The 18,439-nt window shown below is 44.5% G+C and overlaps 1 protein-coding gene across 2 annotated transcripts in view; it reads left to right on the top strand.

Moving 5' to 3' along the window:
- The window catches only part of LOC134617406 (xenotropic and polytropic retrovirus receptor 1 homolog), a 45,709-nt gene that overhangs the window by 11,359 nt on the left and 15,911 nt on the right, over window positions 1–18,439 (top strand). For both annotated transcript variants that reach the window (XM_063462642.1, XM_063462641.1), the window contains exons 2-4: window positions 3,837–3,888; window positions 16,171–16,272; window positions 16,368–16,591. In XM_063462642.1, the coding sequence (XP_063318712.1) occupies window positions 3,837–3,888; window positions 16,171–16,272; window positions 16,368–16,591 (378 nt within the window). The remainder of the gene's footprint in view (window positions 1–3,836; window positions 3,889–16,170; window positions 16,273–16,367; window positions 16,592–18,439) is intronic.

Here is an 18,439-nt window from a genome sequence, read left to right as displayed (position 1 = left end):
CTGCAGACCTTAGTAAAGTGGTGACACGTGAGATTAACTTGTATATAGGGCTGCCACAAACGATTATTTTGATAGTCGACTAGTCACTGATTATTTTTGCGATTAGTCGACTAATCAGGTCATGCATCCATTGGACAAAAAACGTACAGCTTATTGCACCAGCAGCATCTGCTCTTATATAACTATCATTAGCTTACAGCTTTAAGTGTTTAAGATATGTGCTAACTAAAAATAAAGACAAGATGATAGTTTATTAAATTTTAATGAAATTTGCAGATTGTTTCGGTGAAGTTTAATAAACTCCTTGCTATCTAAAATGTAACAGGACACCGGAGTATATTCTCGAGCATCTCACACTTCTGATAATCAGCTGTCTGCTTGACGTTTATTCAGCTGTGTAAAAACTATAACTTTAATCTCAGCCAAACCGATTTACTCAGGAACAAATTAAATACTAAAAAAGCCAAACAATAACATTTTTAAGTTATCTAAGTGACTTATGTATGTTAAACCTGAGTAGCGAAAGACGGCGGTGGGTTTGAAAACGATTTGCCGGGAGTCCGGTGTTCTCACGGGCTGTAGTGAGCCTTGCCCCCCGGCTAGCTATTGAGCTAGTAGTTAACAGGCGTCTCCGAAAATGTCGGAGCGCTTTTGAAAATATGTGGTGTCTTGATAAACTGAGCAGATATTTGAGGTTTACACAGTTACATTCTCGCCTGAAAATATGTTAAACGTTTATTTTGTGACACAGAAAGAATAAGAGTAATATTAAAACTAACTAGCTGCCGCCATTGTTGGAAACTGTGCTGGGCTGCGCTATGAATTCTGGGATAGAGCTACTTCTTCTTCTTCGGGGTTTAACGGCAGCTGGCATCCTTGTACATGCAGTGCTGCCATCTTCTGTTTCAGTCCGTTATTACACTCTTAAATCCTACTACTTATTCCTGCGTGTTTTGTGATCTTACAAAGCTTCAAACGACACGTCGACTATTAAATCAGTCGTCGACGATTTTGATAGTCGACGTAATCGTGACTAGTCGACTAATCGTGGCAGCCCTACTTGTATATAGATGATATCAGACTATCGACCGATTTAAATACCCTCTGCCAGGAGAGTGGCCGATTCTCCAGACGCTTGTTGTTGGTCTAGTCGAGGTGCAACTTGTGAACATTAGTGATTGCGTATGTATTTGTGACCCTATGTGGAATAAAGAAAAACCAATGCAATGAAAAAGTTGCACATTAGTTCATGGTGTGCAAAGAAATCCGTAAACTTGCTGTGACATCCATGTGATGAGTGTCAGCGTTTGACCACAGCTGGATGTATTTCTGCTTTGACCTCTTGGCATTGCTGCGCTAACAGCTCCTCTTTGTTTCCACGTTGATCAAATATGATTTTCACAGCAAGTATTATTTTTTTAGATGATGTAATCAGATACAAAGGTTATTTCGATGTACTTGCAATTAAGACAAACCATAAATAAAAATGAAATCATTATTGAAGGCACTCTAATGAAGCTAATTACATTAAAGGTCACTGAGACATACCGACACATGGAGGCATTGTCTGCTATCACACAGTCAGCAAAGCTGTTTTCTGACTACGGCTGAAAATACAAAGAACTGCTCAGTCAGACATTAATGCTGCTTTAGCTTTTAGCTTGCATCACTCGTGCGTCACCGGTGATGTCACTGCCCTGCAACAAATCTCCCAAACGCCTCACCTGTCAGCAACCCTGGGAGCGCTCTTTAAATTCTGCCACAGCATCTTTCAGGCTCGACATCTAAAGAGCAGAGCTTCTTCATGTCTCGTCTGCACTTTGGACACAAGCTGGGGGACAGAAAAATGAGGAACAACCTAGAGATCTGGGTTTTTACATGACACACATGTGAGCAATAATCCAGTTATGACTCATATAATCCTTCTGACAGTTTGGTGTCAACAAAGTGTTTGTCTGCTGGTGGGCAGGGTTGGAGAAAAGAGCGAGGGAAAGGAATGCATGAAGGAGATTAGGGAAAGGAGCAGGAAAGATTTCCAACAGCCAGTGAGGAAAAGGACGAAAGATGACAGCAGGCGAGTGTAAATGCACAAAAAGGAGCACTGCAGAGAAACCTCACAGTTGGAGAGAGAGATTTGTGGTCAGCTGGTGTGGGTCAACGGTATGCCTGTGGTGATCACCACAAGCTGCGAGAGAGAGAGCGAGGTGGCGGTGAAGGAGAAAGAACAGAAGTAGGGTAATCTGCGAGGATAAGCAGAGCTGCCCTTGTTCCTGTTGAGCTGTGTGTTGTGTTTTGGAAACTCGCTCCTGACCACATGCTGAGCCAGCCTCCTGTGACCACCAGCATCTTACTGTATGTCACACACGCTGTGGGCCTCAGGACCGGTGTGGGAAAGCGCTTTGGAGCTATCGGCTCAAAGTGCGCTTTATGCTGATGGTAGGCGGACGCGTTGTGTCACCAAAGTCAGGGTGATGTTCGATAACAGCAGCAGCCACTTTCATTAGTTACAGAGCAGCAAAACAGGCTAAAGGTCACCGAGGCCAAGGCAGCTAAATCCTGTAGATGACACATAAGACACACTGTCAACCAGTAGCACCAGTATGTACTGCACTGGCCCTTCTTTCTGCAGTATTGATAGCGATAGCACGGCTTCTGCCATTCTTCACCACCACTCAGATGTTGGTATCAATTCTGTCTGTGAGGAAGACTAAGGGACGTGAGCTATTTCAGCTCTTTATCGAACGTTTTCAACATTTAGCCTGGACACAGTTAAAGACATCAGAGAGGTGTGAACAGCTGATCCTAACATCAGTCAGGGCTGAACGTGGATCCTTTCTGGAAATGTGTCATGAAGATAAAGTTGGTGCCTGAGCCTGTGTTAGAGCCGCTGATGGTTTTCCAGGATAAAGGAGTGTTGCCATCTGAGCTGTTTTTGAGCACCGCTTCTATCAGGTTACCCCGACTAACTGATTTGTATTGACCCAGTTCTTTCCCTGGTTATAGCTCACCTGTTCAGTGACAGTGGGGTCGTTTCATACATCATGCAGTGTAGTGTGTGTGTCCTCTTCTGTCTGTCCTGATTTTCAAAACTACAAAAATGTGCTGTTGCAAAAACATCAGAGCACTGAGCCGGGCCTGCAGGTTTTATTGGGCATTGATAGAAGAGTTTCTGCCTTTTTATTGATTTCCTACTCTGTGATTAGTTGCATTGTTCCAGCACTGTAGTGAAGCATAGGCCTGACTGCGTGGGCCGTCGTTCGTCCTGCTTCACTGCTGATCGGCTGTCCAGCAGGCTGGGCTGGCACACAGTGAGCTCATTGTGATCCGGTGCCCTGCTGGCATTCTGACTAACTGACCACTCTACTATCTAACCCTGGAGCAAGCGCTGATGAAAGGGGGCGACTGTCCTGCTGTCCTACTAAAGCTCACTGAGACTGGGTGACTCCTCGTCCTCTCCACAGTGGGGACAAAGCACAGCGTACACTGCCCCACAGTATGAAGCAGGCTGCTTTATTAAGTGAGTGCGCTCTGTGAATGCAGGAGAATGGACCAGGATGGGCTGTTAGTTCATTGTAATGAGAATATTTCTGCAGGTTGTTTACAGCAGGTCTGAACACCTGATGAAGAAAACAGCATATCACAGCACTGTGATATGCTGTTTTCTTCATCAGGTCTGAACACCTGATGAAGAAAACAGCATGTCACAGCACTGTGATATGCTGCTGCTGTGAAAGCCAATCACTCTCACTGAACTGATTGACCTGATGATATACGCTGCCTCTTATAGATATATGTTTGTACAGGTGACTGATCTGGTGTTTTTACTGTGTCTGCAGGCTTTCAAAGAGATGCTGTATGCTGCTCAGGACCAGGCCCCGTCTATCGAAGGTATTACATGCATGCACACACAGTCATGCACTTATGGCTTCACAGGAAATTACATCAACTTCCTGTTTCTTTCACCTTCTCTAGTCTTACTTATCAGAGCTGTTGGTCTAACCCTGTCTTTGTACTGGAAACCGTTGTGTTATCATTTAGGTGTAAGACCACGCGTGTTACACGTTTATATTTGTGTCACAGCTGAACATGGTCCTAACCCAAACCCAACAATTCCTAAATACTGATGTTCAAAAAGTATTTAAAGATATGATAATGTGAGGGAAACGTGGTCTACAGCCCAGTGTGTTTGTTAGGATAGCTGGGCACAGACTCATCCTGGAGGGGGGGTCAGTGCTCACACAGAGTACAAGTGCTGCCCAGTTACTGTCTTACTCACATTCAGTTAGGCTGATTGTTTGATTGATTGGTTGATCCTGAAAATAACGATTAGTGAAGTTCAATATTCTCCGTTCCAAACACACAATATTCAGAAAATATATTTACTGCAGCTACTGATTATTTTAGTAATCGAGTAATCTATCGATTATTCCATCGAGTAATCCGATAACTGATCCGATATACGGCATCGGTCCGATCCTGACCTAAAGTACTGGATCGGATATCGGGGAGAAATGAAAAATGTAACCTGATCCATCACCTCACAAAACCTGCGACATGGCGTAACCCGGGTCGTGACCTCAGCACGTCGGAGCAGTACGCGTCACGTGACAGAGCGGCTGTTGTGTGCGGGACCCGTCGGCGGGCTGGAGTTCACACTGAAAGCATCTGGAGCTACGTGCTGCCAAACCGGCATCTCGGAGAAAGCTGTCCCAGAGACACAAAGCAAGTGTGAATGTTTGTGAAGCATTCCCACGTTCAGCTTAACGGCTGATACATGGAGCTGGGACGTCTGTGCGCTAAGTGTGACCGTACGATGGACAGACTCAAGTTTTACTTTGGAAAAAACTGTTACAGGCTGAACAGTTTCATGGTTCAAAAACCCCAAAACAAAGAAAAACACTTTTTTCATACTTGTGTTAAGTTTAGTATAGAAATGACACAAACTTCAGTCTGAGGTTAAACATGATAGTAACACACTGACATCCATCCTGATCAAACACCTGTTTATTGGCACTGCTGTCCACTCTGTTTATGCTCCACTGTACAACCTGTTGTTTTTTAACTTGTTGAATATAAACATGATTTTGCACTCCTTTTTTCCAGAACAAAGAGTTTCTGAAATTAAATTGCATTTTAAATTACTTTTGAATATTACTTGAAGCACTTAGATTGAAAGTTCTGCTAAAGGTTTAAATACAAAGATCAGTGTTGCTGAACTGTGAAATATTTTGGGTGCAGTGTATTTTTTAAGTGTTTTGTTTTTTAAATTTGAGTATGAACTTGCAGGAAATGCAGGAAGATATATAAAAAAACAGTTTTATTGATTATAAAATGGACTATATCGGATTCATATCTGTATCAGCAGATATCCAAATGTATGATGTCAGTATCGGGCATAGAAAAGTGGTATGGCGCCATCTCTGGTGTGAACACGGATCAGGAGTGAACGGGTCACACTTGGTGGTTTGTTGATCTGGGGTCTGATGAGGGACTGCACCAGCTCTTTGAAGGTTTGAGTGCTGATCACAGGATAGAAACAGCTCACCATCTCAGTGACGGCTCCGCCTCTTGGGTCTTCGCGCCGTGTAAACCGACTCGGCTCCACGTTACGGCGAGCCGGCGTCGCTGCCTCCTGATGTCAGTGTTTTGGTTGTGTCAGGCCTTTTTCTCCACGCGCTGCTCCTGAACACGTTTCTATTGCAGGTCTGATTTTAGTCACAAATCTGGGTGAAACGCCCTGCTAATAACTGATCTAATGTGCAGCAGTCCCTACATATCAGCAGCAATATTTAAACTAATGTCACTGTTTATTTTATAATAAATGTGTTGCTCACTAAACAAGTTGCTGCTAGCATGGCTTTGTGCCTGTTTGCAGCAGCCGTGCTGAACGTTTGCTTCTTCGTTTCTGACTGAAGAAAGCGGCACACATCATTACTGAGTGGGAGAGCCCAGCAGCCCCTTCAGGTGTCCACAGTGGGAAGCTCAAAGCCTGAGTGTGTCTGACTGGAGTGCAGGCATTTGCTGCCTTGTGAGCACGAAGACTGAAGGAGCAGTTAGGTTTCCCAAACTAAGCAAAGATGGGCATGTGATGGAAATGCACACGTCTGTCTTTATGCAGTAGTTTTGTTTGTTTGCACACAGCTTCAGCTGGATTCAGCTGAACACATGAAAGCCCAGGATACAAACAGCATGACACTCTGACTGGAAGTGCAGTTCTTTACCTCCAGTCATTTTATATGACGACACTTCAGCCTACATTATTGCTTAATTATGTGTCTTTGCAAAAATACAGCAGCAGGAGCCACAAAATGACCAAAATTTAAGGCCTCAAATCATCTTAGAAAGTCTTCAAACCAGTTATCAGAGGCCTTTATTCCATCATGTAATGACAGGCCTGGTCGTGTCACTGCGCTGCATACTTAAACTTAACTTAAAGCAATACTAAACAACGTGACTAGCACAGTGCGCTTTCCTGATCTTTCATCTTATTTTGACAGAAGCGACTTTAACCACTTGAAGGGCCTATTTCTGTCCCAAATGTGATGTTAGAAAACCCAAACAGCAAACCGTGTCACAGCTTATACTGCTGCTTTGCACCAAACATGGCTACAGCTGCCAAAGGACCATCGATCCTGTGTATACGGCTGAGTGCTATTAGTTTTTAATCAGCGACCCACTCGGCAGTGCTGCTTTGTGAGTTAAAATATGATTTTAAACCTGAGGACCAACGCCTGTTTTAAGCTCTAGTCCACACACATATGTGAATGTGAGCACAGAGAGTCATAGCGGTACAGACGGAGTGAAATGTCACATCTGTCCAGTGTTTCACGATGCGAGGCATCCAGATGGAGTTCAGGAGGAAGAGTGGTGTGTGAAGCTGATCACGTCCGTTCTGAGCTTTCACACATTTTAAACTGCTTACACAGAACAAACATTTTTCTGTTTATGTGTAAATGTAAAAATGAGATGTTTACCTTGATCACATGTTGCAGTTTTAAGATAATCCAAACTCTGGTCGGCTCACGTGTTTGGTTGTGCTTAATCACATGTTCTTCAGTTTGATTAGGGACGGGCAGTTAGCTGCTTATTGTAACTAGCACAGGTCAGTAATCATGTATCGCTCATGGTAGGGCTGCCACGATTAGTCGACTATCAAAATCGTCGTCGACGCGTCGTTTGAAGCTTTGTAAGCTCCTGAAAGAATAAGTAGTAGGATTTAAGAGTGTAGTAACGGACTGAAACAGAAGATGGCAGCACTGCATGTACAAGGATGCCAGCTGCCGCTAAACACCGAAGAAGAAGCAGCAACTTCGGTATCGTAGCTGTGTCCAAATTCAGGGGCTGCATCCTTCGGAGGGTGCATTTGTAGGCCGATTACGTGACAGCGACGCGACGAAGGCTGTCCAAATTCGTACACTCCTCCGAATGCGGCCGACAAATGCGTCTTTAATTTCCCCAGATCTGAAGGATGGGTCGGGTTTATCCTTCGTTGCCCAGCCAATTCCAAGAGCACCTGGCTGCATCCACTGGGGAGCGCCATATTGCGACCTCCACAGTAGCCGGAAACACGTGACTTCAGTTAAATCGACTTTAACAGCGAAAACTAAATTGCGTTTTTGTTACTATTGATGCTGCTGAGAAATAAATTTGGTTCTAAGTGTTTTTTAACACTCTGGGTTTGTTCAAAAAAATCACCATCCCTTCAGCTTGTTCGTGGCCAAAAGTGTCCATGTTTTATGTTTTTTGTTTCTTTGCTACTTTTTCAGCATAAAGGTTTTTTCATAAATATAAAATAGTCTTTACTTTTTACATTTTTAATCCTTCAAACACCTTTTTCTGGTTCAATGCACTTGTTTGAAGACAACCGAGGAGGCGGGGCTCAGCGGGAGGGAGGCGAGGCTCCTCGGGAGGCGGGGCTCCTCGGGAGTGCAGCGGGAGGGAGGCGGGGCTCCTCGGAGAGTGCAGCGGAAGGGAGGCGGGGCTCCTCGGAGAGTGCAGCGGGAGGGAGGCGGGGCTCCTCGCAGAGTGCAGCGGGAGGGAGGCGGGGCTCCTCGGAGAGTGCAGCGGAAGGGAGGCGGGGCTCCTCGGAGAGTGCAGCGGGAGGGAGGCGGGGCTCCTCGGAGAGTGCAGCGGGAGGGAGGCGGGGCTCCTCGCAGAGTGCAGCGGGAGGGAGGCGGGGCTCCTCGGAGAGTGCAGCGGAAGGGAGGCGGGGCTCCTCGGAGAGTGCAGCGGGAGGGAGGCGGGGCTCCTCGGAGAGTGCAGCGGGAGGGAGGCGGGGCTCCTCGCAGAGTGCAGCGGGAGGGAGGCGAGGCTCCTCGGGAGGCGGGGCTCCTCGGGAGTGCAGCGGGAGGGAGGCGGGGCTCCTCGGAGAGTGCAGCGGGAGGGAGGCGGGGCTCCTCGCAGAGTGCAGCGGGAGGGAGGCGGGGCTCCTCAGAGAGTGCAGCGGAGAGCAGTCCTGATAGTGGTGGCTGACTTGGCACTGAAGATTGCTGACATGACAATAATTGCCTTGCCATATCCCCACGCCGTATGATTGACATGTTACAGACAGGGCAGTGAAAGTGTCCTGTCGTCCTGCACCAGCATATCATTTTGTCTGTAAGAGAAAAACCCCCACATGTAATTTAAATGTAGTTGTATAGAATGCACTCAGTTTATCTAACAGATTGTACATGTTAACAAAAACACCCAAGCCATCCTCAAAAATGAAAGCAAAATGGTACGGATCACACGAGCTGTCAAGAAATGTGGTGAACAGGAAATAAAAATATATTTAATAAAAACACACTTTTTTATTTTTGCTGATGAATGCACTGAACTGTACAATGTGAATAACAATTTTTAAGTCAGAAAAGAGACTGCAGAAGTGCTGAAAAGAAGCGCATATTTATAACTTTAACTATGAGGTATATTTAATACCAACATACCTTTGAAAGGCAAAGCATTTTTAATGTGTCCATTTATATGCTCCTCGATCTTTGCCCTGACAGCAGGGCTGAAAGTGGGGCACAGAGGGCAGTGAAAGAGTCTTCTGCAACACGTGGTGCATTCCTGCGATTCTGGTTTGGAGGCAGAATTCAAATTGACATGTGCATCTAAAACAGATAAACACCATGTACACATTTAAGTTCAGGTTTTAGCAGAAATAACACGTTACACTTAGCATGTAAGAGATTTGGGGAGAAAATTATTTAAAAAAACAAAACGTAATTTACCAGAAACTTTTATTTGTAACATACGTATCTATTGACAAATAACAGACAATTTAACAAAGGCTAACTAAAATCTGGGCAATAAAAAAGCAGTAGAGCATAGAATAGAGAATATTAGTATTTATAAATATATAAATCGCTTTGTGACAAACCTTTCAATGTTGATGCAGGTGGAATGAAAGACGTGAATAAAGTGCAATATGCAGTGAATGGAACAATGTGCATTGATGTTACAGATAGTGAAAAGTAGTGAAGTGAATTTGTTCGATAACAAGCAAAAAACAAATACGTTTGAAACTGACCACTAAATGCTAACCAGAGGTGTCAAAAGTGCACACATTCCTTACTAAAGTTTAGATACCTCTGTACTCGACTAAAAGTAGAAGTATTCACTTAACTTTTTACTCAAGTGGAAGTAAGAAGTACAGGCTTTTGTACTTGAAGTACAAAAGTTTAAAGTAATCTTGCGTATTGCGTCCCTACATTTTCAAATCGACCCTGATTTGAAAATGTAGGGAGTACAAAGTACAGATACTTTACAGTAGAAGTATAAAGTAGGCACAAAAAAGCACAGCGGTAAAGTACAGATACCAGAAAATTCTACTTAAGTCCAGCTCTCTTACTTAAACCAGGGCCAGTCAACAGACACATCTGTGTGTTTCTCTACCATGAAGCACGATTTAAAAAAAACAACATTTAAAAATGAGCGTTATTATAATGCAAACAGAGTGTCAACATGACCAGTGTAAGCAAACTAGATGATTCCTACAATTATGAAATTACTAACGGCAAATTCATATATGAAAGACCTTTACGATCCACTTGCAAGGTTTCCACTGTATCCATGCAGGGTACGTGTTTCCGGCTACTGTGGAGGTTGCAATATGGCGCTCCACAGTGGCTGCAGCCAGACCCTTCTCGCCAATTCCAGTTTCCAACAATGGCGGCCACTACTAAGTTTTAATATTACTCTTATTACTTTTTCTGGGTCACAAAATAAACTTTTAACATATTTTCAGGCGAGAATGTAGCTGTGGAAACCTCAAATATCTGCTCGGTTTATCAAGACACCACATATTTGTAAAAGTGCTCCGACGTTTTCGGAGACGTCTGTTACCCACCAGCTCGATAGCTGACCGGGAGCTCGAGGCTCACTAGAGCCGGTATTCTGACAAAACAACCTACCTATCAAGCTGCCCTACTTGTTGTTACTGCGCATGCGCACAACTCAAAACAGCCATGTTTTCGGTTTTAATAGTACACGCCTATTATTTGATCCTACCCCGATCTCGTGCGTGCGAAAAAAGGTTAGTATTAAATGTCTTACTTCTTTATTACAGTTGATACTTGTTTTCCTTAAGCTGTTGTCAATTTGTTAACCTTTCAAGCTAACATGCATTTTGTTTTTTGTGCAAAAATACTCCAATTTGGAGTCTCAATTGAAGTCATATTTCAAGTCTTGATTTAGTACTTCTAAACTTCTGTAAACTACCTAACTAAGCATCCTAGAATACAAATGCAAAAACTGTGAGGAAAACATGTAACAACTAATAAAAACGTTTCCCCTCCATGTCTCCTTGTATTCTGTGTTAACATTAGATGAATGTGTGCTGGAAGCACGTTTTGATAGTGTGATTTGGCCATCAGAACATCCTGCCTCTAGATATGTATGATGGAAGCATAAACCACGTAGGGTAGTGTATTCTGATAAGGTTGCACGGATTGATAGACATGATTATAAATTTACGCTACGGTAGGATGTTTTGACAAAGTAGGACGTTTTGTCAGAACACCGGGAAGAACAGCGAACTCCCGCACATCGCTTTCAAACCCCCCGCAGTCTTTTGCTACTCAGGTTTAACATGGTATATAAGTCACTTAGATAACGTAAAAATGTGATTCTTTGGCTTTGTGTTTTGTTTGTTCCTCAGTAAATCGGTTTGGCTGAGATTAAAGTTACAGTTTTCACACAGCTGAATAAACGTCACAGAGAAAACTGATTATCAGAAGTGTGAGATGCTCGAGAGTTTACTCCGGTGTCCTGTTATATTTTAGATAGCAAGGAGCAGACTGCTGAGTTTATTAAACTCCACCGAGACAATCTGCAAATTTCATTAAAAATTTAATAAACCATCATCTTGTCTTTATTTTTAGTTAGCACATACCTGAAATACTTCAAGCTGTAAGCTAATGATAGTTAAATAAGAGCAGATGCATGCTACGTTTTACGTCCAATGGATGATGATCTGATTAGTTGAGTAATTACAAAAATAATCTGTGACCAGTCGACTATCAAACTAATGGTTTGTGGCAGCCCTCGCTCATGGTGGTTCATATTTAGAGCTACAGGGAGATGACCTCAGCTGCTTAATTATGAATTGGGATGAAAAACATCATTGGTGAGCCTGACATGTGTCATAACCCTAATGAGTGTTATGCCTGACTTTCCTCTTACTGAGAGTGGTGTCATTAACAGTGTTACAGATTAATACCAGTCCCATTAAAAGACCCACATCTGTAGTTCACATGGCTTATTTGTCTGTTTATTGATGCTGGGCTGAGTGACATGTGATGGAGGGTGGGCAGTGTGTATGGTCACTGATCACTCAGCCCACCCCCCTGATGTGTGTCACACAGTCAGAACACTTACCTGCTGCTACCAAAGCTACTTTGTCAGGTAGATGTGCCGCTGCCCTGTTCTATACCAGATGACCACATTGTTATTGTAATAGCAACGTACTTATTAGGCTCTTTTCCCAGCATCGTAATAATGTTTGTTAGAAATGTAAACATGTTGATGTCATTAAATGATGCGCAGACAGCAGTTTCCTGTAAATGACAATCATCGATTGTCTAAACCTGCGTTTTGCCAAAGAAAGCTTACATCATGCTGAGCTGGCGTCCTGAAAATGCTGCACGAGGTTAGATAAAGATTACAGAACGATGGAGGTTTCAAAGGAAAGTCTGAATAAACTCTGATCATTCTCAGTCGTGGGTGGTCGGGTCACACAGCTTCACCTAAAGAACACCTCGACACGGTCCTGTGTTTCGCCCATCACCCTGTTCGTATTCCAGTCAGTGAATAAACTAGCTGCCATCACTTTGTTTACAGCTGTCCCCTCAAAAGCTTGAAGTGGATCAGTGTTGCAGAGTGCTGTCACCTGAGCTCACACTGTTCCACTGTTGTTTGATTGAGCTCCAGCCTGCTGACTGTAAAGGCCACTGTGTGGCCCACTGGTCCCACAGTAAAGTTCCCTTTTCACTGTTAAAAACTATTACACCTGTATGTGATGTATATGTGCACTAGCTAAGGTACATAGCTGTATGTTAACGAGGTGGAAGTGGGGAACACACTCTGGTGCCCCTCTCTCCCCCCTACAGTGGGCGTAGCTGCACACAGGCAGCAAACGCTGTTGTACACGATGCTGAAAAAGCTCCACGAGTGTGTTAAAACCAGCGAATACAAAAGAGTTCAAATGTTCTTGGATCCTAAGAGCACCTTTGAAGATGAATACTTTGTAGTATACTGTATACTATAGATAGTACTGGTGTGGTTCCTCTGTATGGTGCCGTGTTATATATAGAGTAATCCAGTCACACGTTGCTCCCCACCGAGAGGCTGTGATTCACGGGCTGATCGTCGTCTAATGATTAAAGCCCTCCTCATATTTGTGTCCACATCAGCTGACATGAACTTCCTCTATTTTGGTTCATTTTCAGAGTTTTTCCTGTCTGACTCGTCTCTCTGTCACATGTTTGCTCTTCTGTAATAATTACATTATTTAGGCGTTGGTATCGTGTTGTTTGTTTGGACCCTTTGTTTATTTGTTGGTGTGAAAATATGTTTTATTGAAATAATTTGTAAAATTAATCAAATCTCTTAACTTAATGTTGAATAATGATTTTGTTAAATCAAACTTACAGTTGAAAGTTAACACGTTAACTTCTTCTTTGCTGTTACTGTTCTTGTTGTTGGATGGGGTCAAAGTTTTCCCTGTACCCAGTGTTTGAAATGACATTATCATAACAGCCCTACTGCCTGTATACTCTGGCCACGAGAGGCTGGGACTGTTGTGCACCAGGACACGCCCAGGACCCACTGCAGCTGACGGTGTTGGATGGACCGAAATGATGAGGCGTTCTGCTGGATTTAGGCCCAGTTGGTATCAGTTCATCGTCCAGGGATGAACCTGCTCCTATCTGTTAAAGCACAGGGTGCTAAGGCTGGACCTGCCAGCTCTGGTATTCTGAGGAAATGCTAGTCGGCTCAGCTGAGGATGTTGGGCCTTCAGCCCACTCCATAAAGTCTGCTTCTGATTGTTTGCACATTCACACCAGTGGGCTGTGGGCATGCTGTTTCTCCTTGCAAAAGGAGCAGATGCCGGTCCTGCTGATGGGTTAAGGATCTTCTTCGGCCCTGTCCTCTGGCATTTCCTCCAAGCTCGTCAGACTCTGCTGGGAGATGCAACACTGATGCACTGATGGAGGAGCTGGACGTTGAGATATTGCCCCATGCTACCAGTGATGCTACCGACTCTTGCCAAATTTAAAACAAGACTGCTACTCTTGGACCAGAACGCTTCATCAGTCCAGATTAGTGACAAACACTGGATGAAATCACAGAATGCAATTTATGCAAAGTGTGCAGCTTTACATGGACTCAAAGAGCAAATGCATTGATGCTGTCCCCGAGGCCGGGATACACGGTGGAGGGATGACAGGAATCTGTTTCTGCTCTTTGTCCAAGTGAGAGACTTTATCAGCCTGTATCAGACTGAGTGTTGTAACCAGCCGTGCAGGATCGCATGCTGTTTGTGAAACACTGCACACATTCACTGAGGCTGAAGATAGTTTGTTCACAAGAAATATTTCTGTGCAGCAGCACTAACACCTCACCTCACTCTGTCTAGGTAGTGGGAGGAGTTTCAGAGGTCACTGTCACACCTGAGCCAATTCATTTTTATCCAGAGGGTCAGCTGGACTGTGACCAGTCACCTCTCTGGTGTCCTCTATCTCATGAACACAAGGATGGATTTGAACATTTACTAACTTACCTAACCAGGCTTGATAGAAATCACTAATAACTTGGCTGCCTCATCCTGACATGGCCTTCTATGACTAATGAAGAAACTAAAGGCTACCAAATACCAAGATGCTCAAACTGAATCAATAAGTGGGTGATTTTCCACTCTGGCTACAGCCATGTTTTCTGCACAGTGGCAGTGCAATAAACAGATCTGTAACAGATCAAAGTTTAATAAAGGAGCAATAACTGCTACATGATAAGCAGGAGGCAGCGCCCTTAGACAGGAGCACGCAGCGAGGGATTCAGTTGACTTTAGTTTTATTTATGTGGTGTCACTTCACAACAGTCAGATCAGCTGTGATCAGTGTGATCAGTAGTATGATCTTCTATCTGGCCTCACTGGCAGGTTAAAGTTTAATGCTGTGTATCCACGAACGGTAAAGGAAAATCTGTGTGGAAGAGAACGCGGTGGCGTTCATGTCGCATGTCTCAGTGTTTTTGAGCCCAACGTGGCGCCTGTGTACTCGCTGTAGTTGCTACGTTCCACAAAAGAACACACGAAATGGTGCAAAGCAGGGTGTTGCTAAAAAACATTACTTGTCAAATGGAAAGTATAGGCTTTAGCTGAGACACAGACATGGCATAATGGTAATAATGATAATAATCATTATGACTTGACTGAGACACGGAGAGAAAAGAGCCGAATAAGGCCAAAACGGGATAAGGAGATTACGGTAGTCTGACAGCGGTGGCTGTTTGTGTGCTTGTGCACTGCTCAGAGAGGACGAGGGAGTGGTTTGGACACTCCAATTTAGTTAATTTGGTGTCTTGTCTAAAAGCAGCCACTCTGAAACACAGTGAATCACTGAGTGTGCACACTGTAAACCACCTGACCCCGCTGTTGTTTGCTTGTTGTTGACGTGACAGCGGGCTCAGCTCGGACACACAGGTCTGCTCAATTAAAGTTTACCAGAATCGGTGACATGTGACGTTGTTGAGATGAAAATGATCCAAATTACAGGATGGGTAAAAGTCTAAAAAAGCACATGAGTCAGTGGGAGGAGCAGGAATCAGAGCTCGGCGTGTTCAGGTAAGTATAGCAGTCCTGTCAGGAACGTCATTTTCATGATACTGAAGGAGATATTCCCACTGCCACTCGTGGCTTTGATTAAAGTGGACACGCCCACTTTCCACTGTCCGTGGTTATTTTGCTTGTTGTCAGGTGATTTCAGCAACGCTCCATCACCGCACGTTTGTGCACATCAACCTTTTAACAGCGTTTTAACCCCAGCGTAGTCACATGTTTATTGTCTGTCTTACTCTCAATGGGACCATGAGTCAAAACATAAACTCTGCATTAAGATCATGAAATAATCAGCAGACTGAGGACAAGCAGAAAGGTCCATTTGGTCCTGGGCTACCTTACCTGGGCAGTCCTGGGCAGCCCGGCTGCAAAAACAAATACACATGTGCGCCTTGGCACTTGTGCTGTACGTAACAAGTCACGTGACGTGACGCTGCGGCTGTGATTGGTTCGGCTCTGCGCTACTTAATTTGGATTGGCTGTTCTTTTTTTTCTTTTTTTTAAGAGGACAAGAGAGATGAGGCCTATCGCAATAGTTTAATTTTTCTATCAAGAAAAAGTTATTTCGCAATACATATCGTTATCGTTCTATCGCCCAGCTCTAGCTTAAAGTCTGAAGTGAGTGAGTGGAGTTCATATTCCACCCTGAATCTCCCACACAGCACAGGGGCTGGGCGGCTCACTGCTCCCCCTGCTGGTCGGAGCACAGCAGCACAGGCCTTTGCACACACACAGTCACCCACTTGCCCATTTTTATTTATGGACTTTGTTTCTTTTCCTTAACTTTGTGCGCACAGGTTTGTTTCCTGCTGTGAGATGCTCTTCTAACAGCTCCTCTCTTGTTGCAGTCACAGATGAAGATACTGTCAAGCGGTACTATGCCAAATTTGAGGAGAAGTTCTTCCAGATGTGTGAAAAGGAGTTGGCCAAAATCAACACCTTCTATTCTGGTAATACCTACAGCTGGTAGCACTGGTTTAAAGGCTCACCAAGACTTATTATCCTGTCTCTTCTGTCTTTACCGTGTCTCGCTCTCTCCTTCCAGAGAAGCTGGCAGAGGCTCAGCGGCGATTTGCCACGCTGCAGAACGAGCTACAGTCCTCGCTGGATGCACAGAGGGAGAGCTCAGCCAGTGGGCGGGGCCTGAGGAGGAGGAAGACGGTGTTTGCCTTGTCACAGCAGGAACGATGCAAGCACAGGAACATAAAGGACCTGCAGCTGGCCTTCTCAGAGTTCTACCTCAGCCTTATACTGCTGCAGAACTATCAGGTGCACACTCGTACACCAGGGCAACAACACAGAGGAAACCTTTGATTATTGATTATGTCGTCCCATTTCCCCGAGGGTTCAGTTTAGCTTTCTTATTATAGTATTTGATTGGGAGATCAAGGACATTTTTTATCACACTGTAACTGATGATATATAATAAATGCTAATGCAGGTGAATGTGCTCACCTGCATTAGTTAGGTGTGAGGTTCGGGCAGATGCTACATATTAATTCCCACTGTTATGTAGAGAAATACGACACAGTTTTAAAATCATTTCAAAAAGCCATGTTTGAATCTTAAAGCCATAACAACAGCTGCTGCTCGCAGGCCGACACGAGGCTGATGGACCTTTTTCAGGCGTATGTATGCATGTAATAAAACGACTCTGATAATGGCTTTGTAATGAAAACAGAAACTATCAGCGCTTTTCTGCTTATTTTTGAGCAGAGTCTAAAAAGGCAGCGTGTAACGTCACAGCTACAGCTGACTGGTTCTCATTGGTTGGTGCTTTTTCACTGACAAAGCGTCTTTGGGATTTGGAGTCCCAGACCCAAATCCATCGTAGTCCGTGTCCTCTAACCTTTAAGTTGCGACTACAAGAGTGTCGACTGAGCTCAGTGCACTGAGGACAAGCTGCAGTCCTGGAGGATCAGCTGATCCCAGCCCACATCAGCTCATTGTTTACTGTTTTCCAGACATTATCTGCTGTGGAGATAAAAATGTGCTTTATTATGGATTTTAATGTGCTCAGTGCACAGGTGACATTTCAAACAGCTGATTGGCTGCCACAGAGGCTCCTGTCTCCTTTATATGATAATATGAGTCTAATTTAAAAATCACAGTGTAAACGACCCAGGACAGACCTGCTGACTCGCTGATGCTTCTCAGCATCTTTATTCTTTTTGTTATCACTCAGTTGCTGTACACACACACACACACACTGACACACACACACACACACTGACACACAGACACACACAGACACACACACACACAGACACACACACACAGACACACACACACACAGACACACACACACAGACACACACACACACACGCACAGACACACGCACACACAGACACACACACACACGCACAGACACACGCACACACACACACACTGACACACACACACACACTGACACACACATACTGACACACACATACTGACACACACACACTGACACACACAGACACACTGACACACGCACAGATACAGACACACACACACGCACAGATACAGACACACACACACGCACAGATACACACGCACAGATACACACGCACACACACGCACAGATACACACGCACACACACGCACAGATACACACGCACAGATACAGACACACACACACGCACAGATACAGACACACACACACGCACAGATACACACGCACACACACGCACAGATACAGACACACACACACGCACACACACGCACAGATACAGACACACACACACGCACACACACGCACAGATACAGACACACACACACGCACACACACGCACAGATACAGACACACACACACGCACACACACGCACAGATACAGACACACACACACGCACAGATACACACGCACAGATACACACGCACACACACGCACAGATACAGACACACACACACGCACAGATACACACGCACACACACGCACAGATACACACGCACACACACGCACAGATACACACGCACACACACGCACAGATACACGCGCACAGATACAGACACACACGCACGCACAGATACACGCGCACAGATACAGACACACACGCACGCACAGATACACACGCACAGATACAGACACACACGCACGCACAGATACACACGCACAGATACAGACACACGCACA

The sequence above is a fragment of the Pelmatolapia mariae genome, linkage group LG18 (assembly GCF_036321145.2).
Source record: "Pelmatolapia mariae isolate MD_Pm_ZW linkage group LG18, Pm_UMD_F_2, whole genome shotgun sequence".
Lineage (NCBI taxonomy): Eukaryota > Metazoa > Chordata > Actinopteri > Cichliformes > Cichlidae > Pelmatolapia > Pelmatolapia mariae.
The sequence above is the reverse complement of the archived record's forward strand: the minus strand, read 5'-3'. Positions and strand labels throughout refer to the sequence as shown.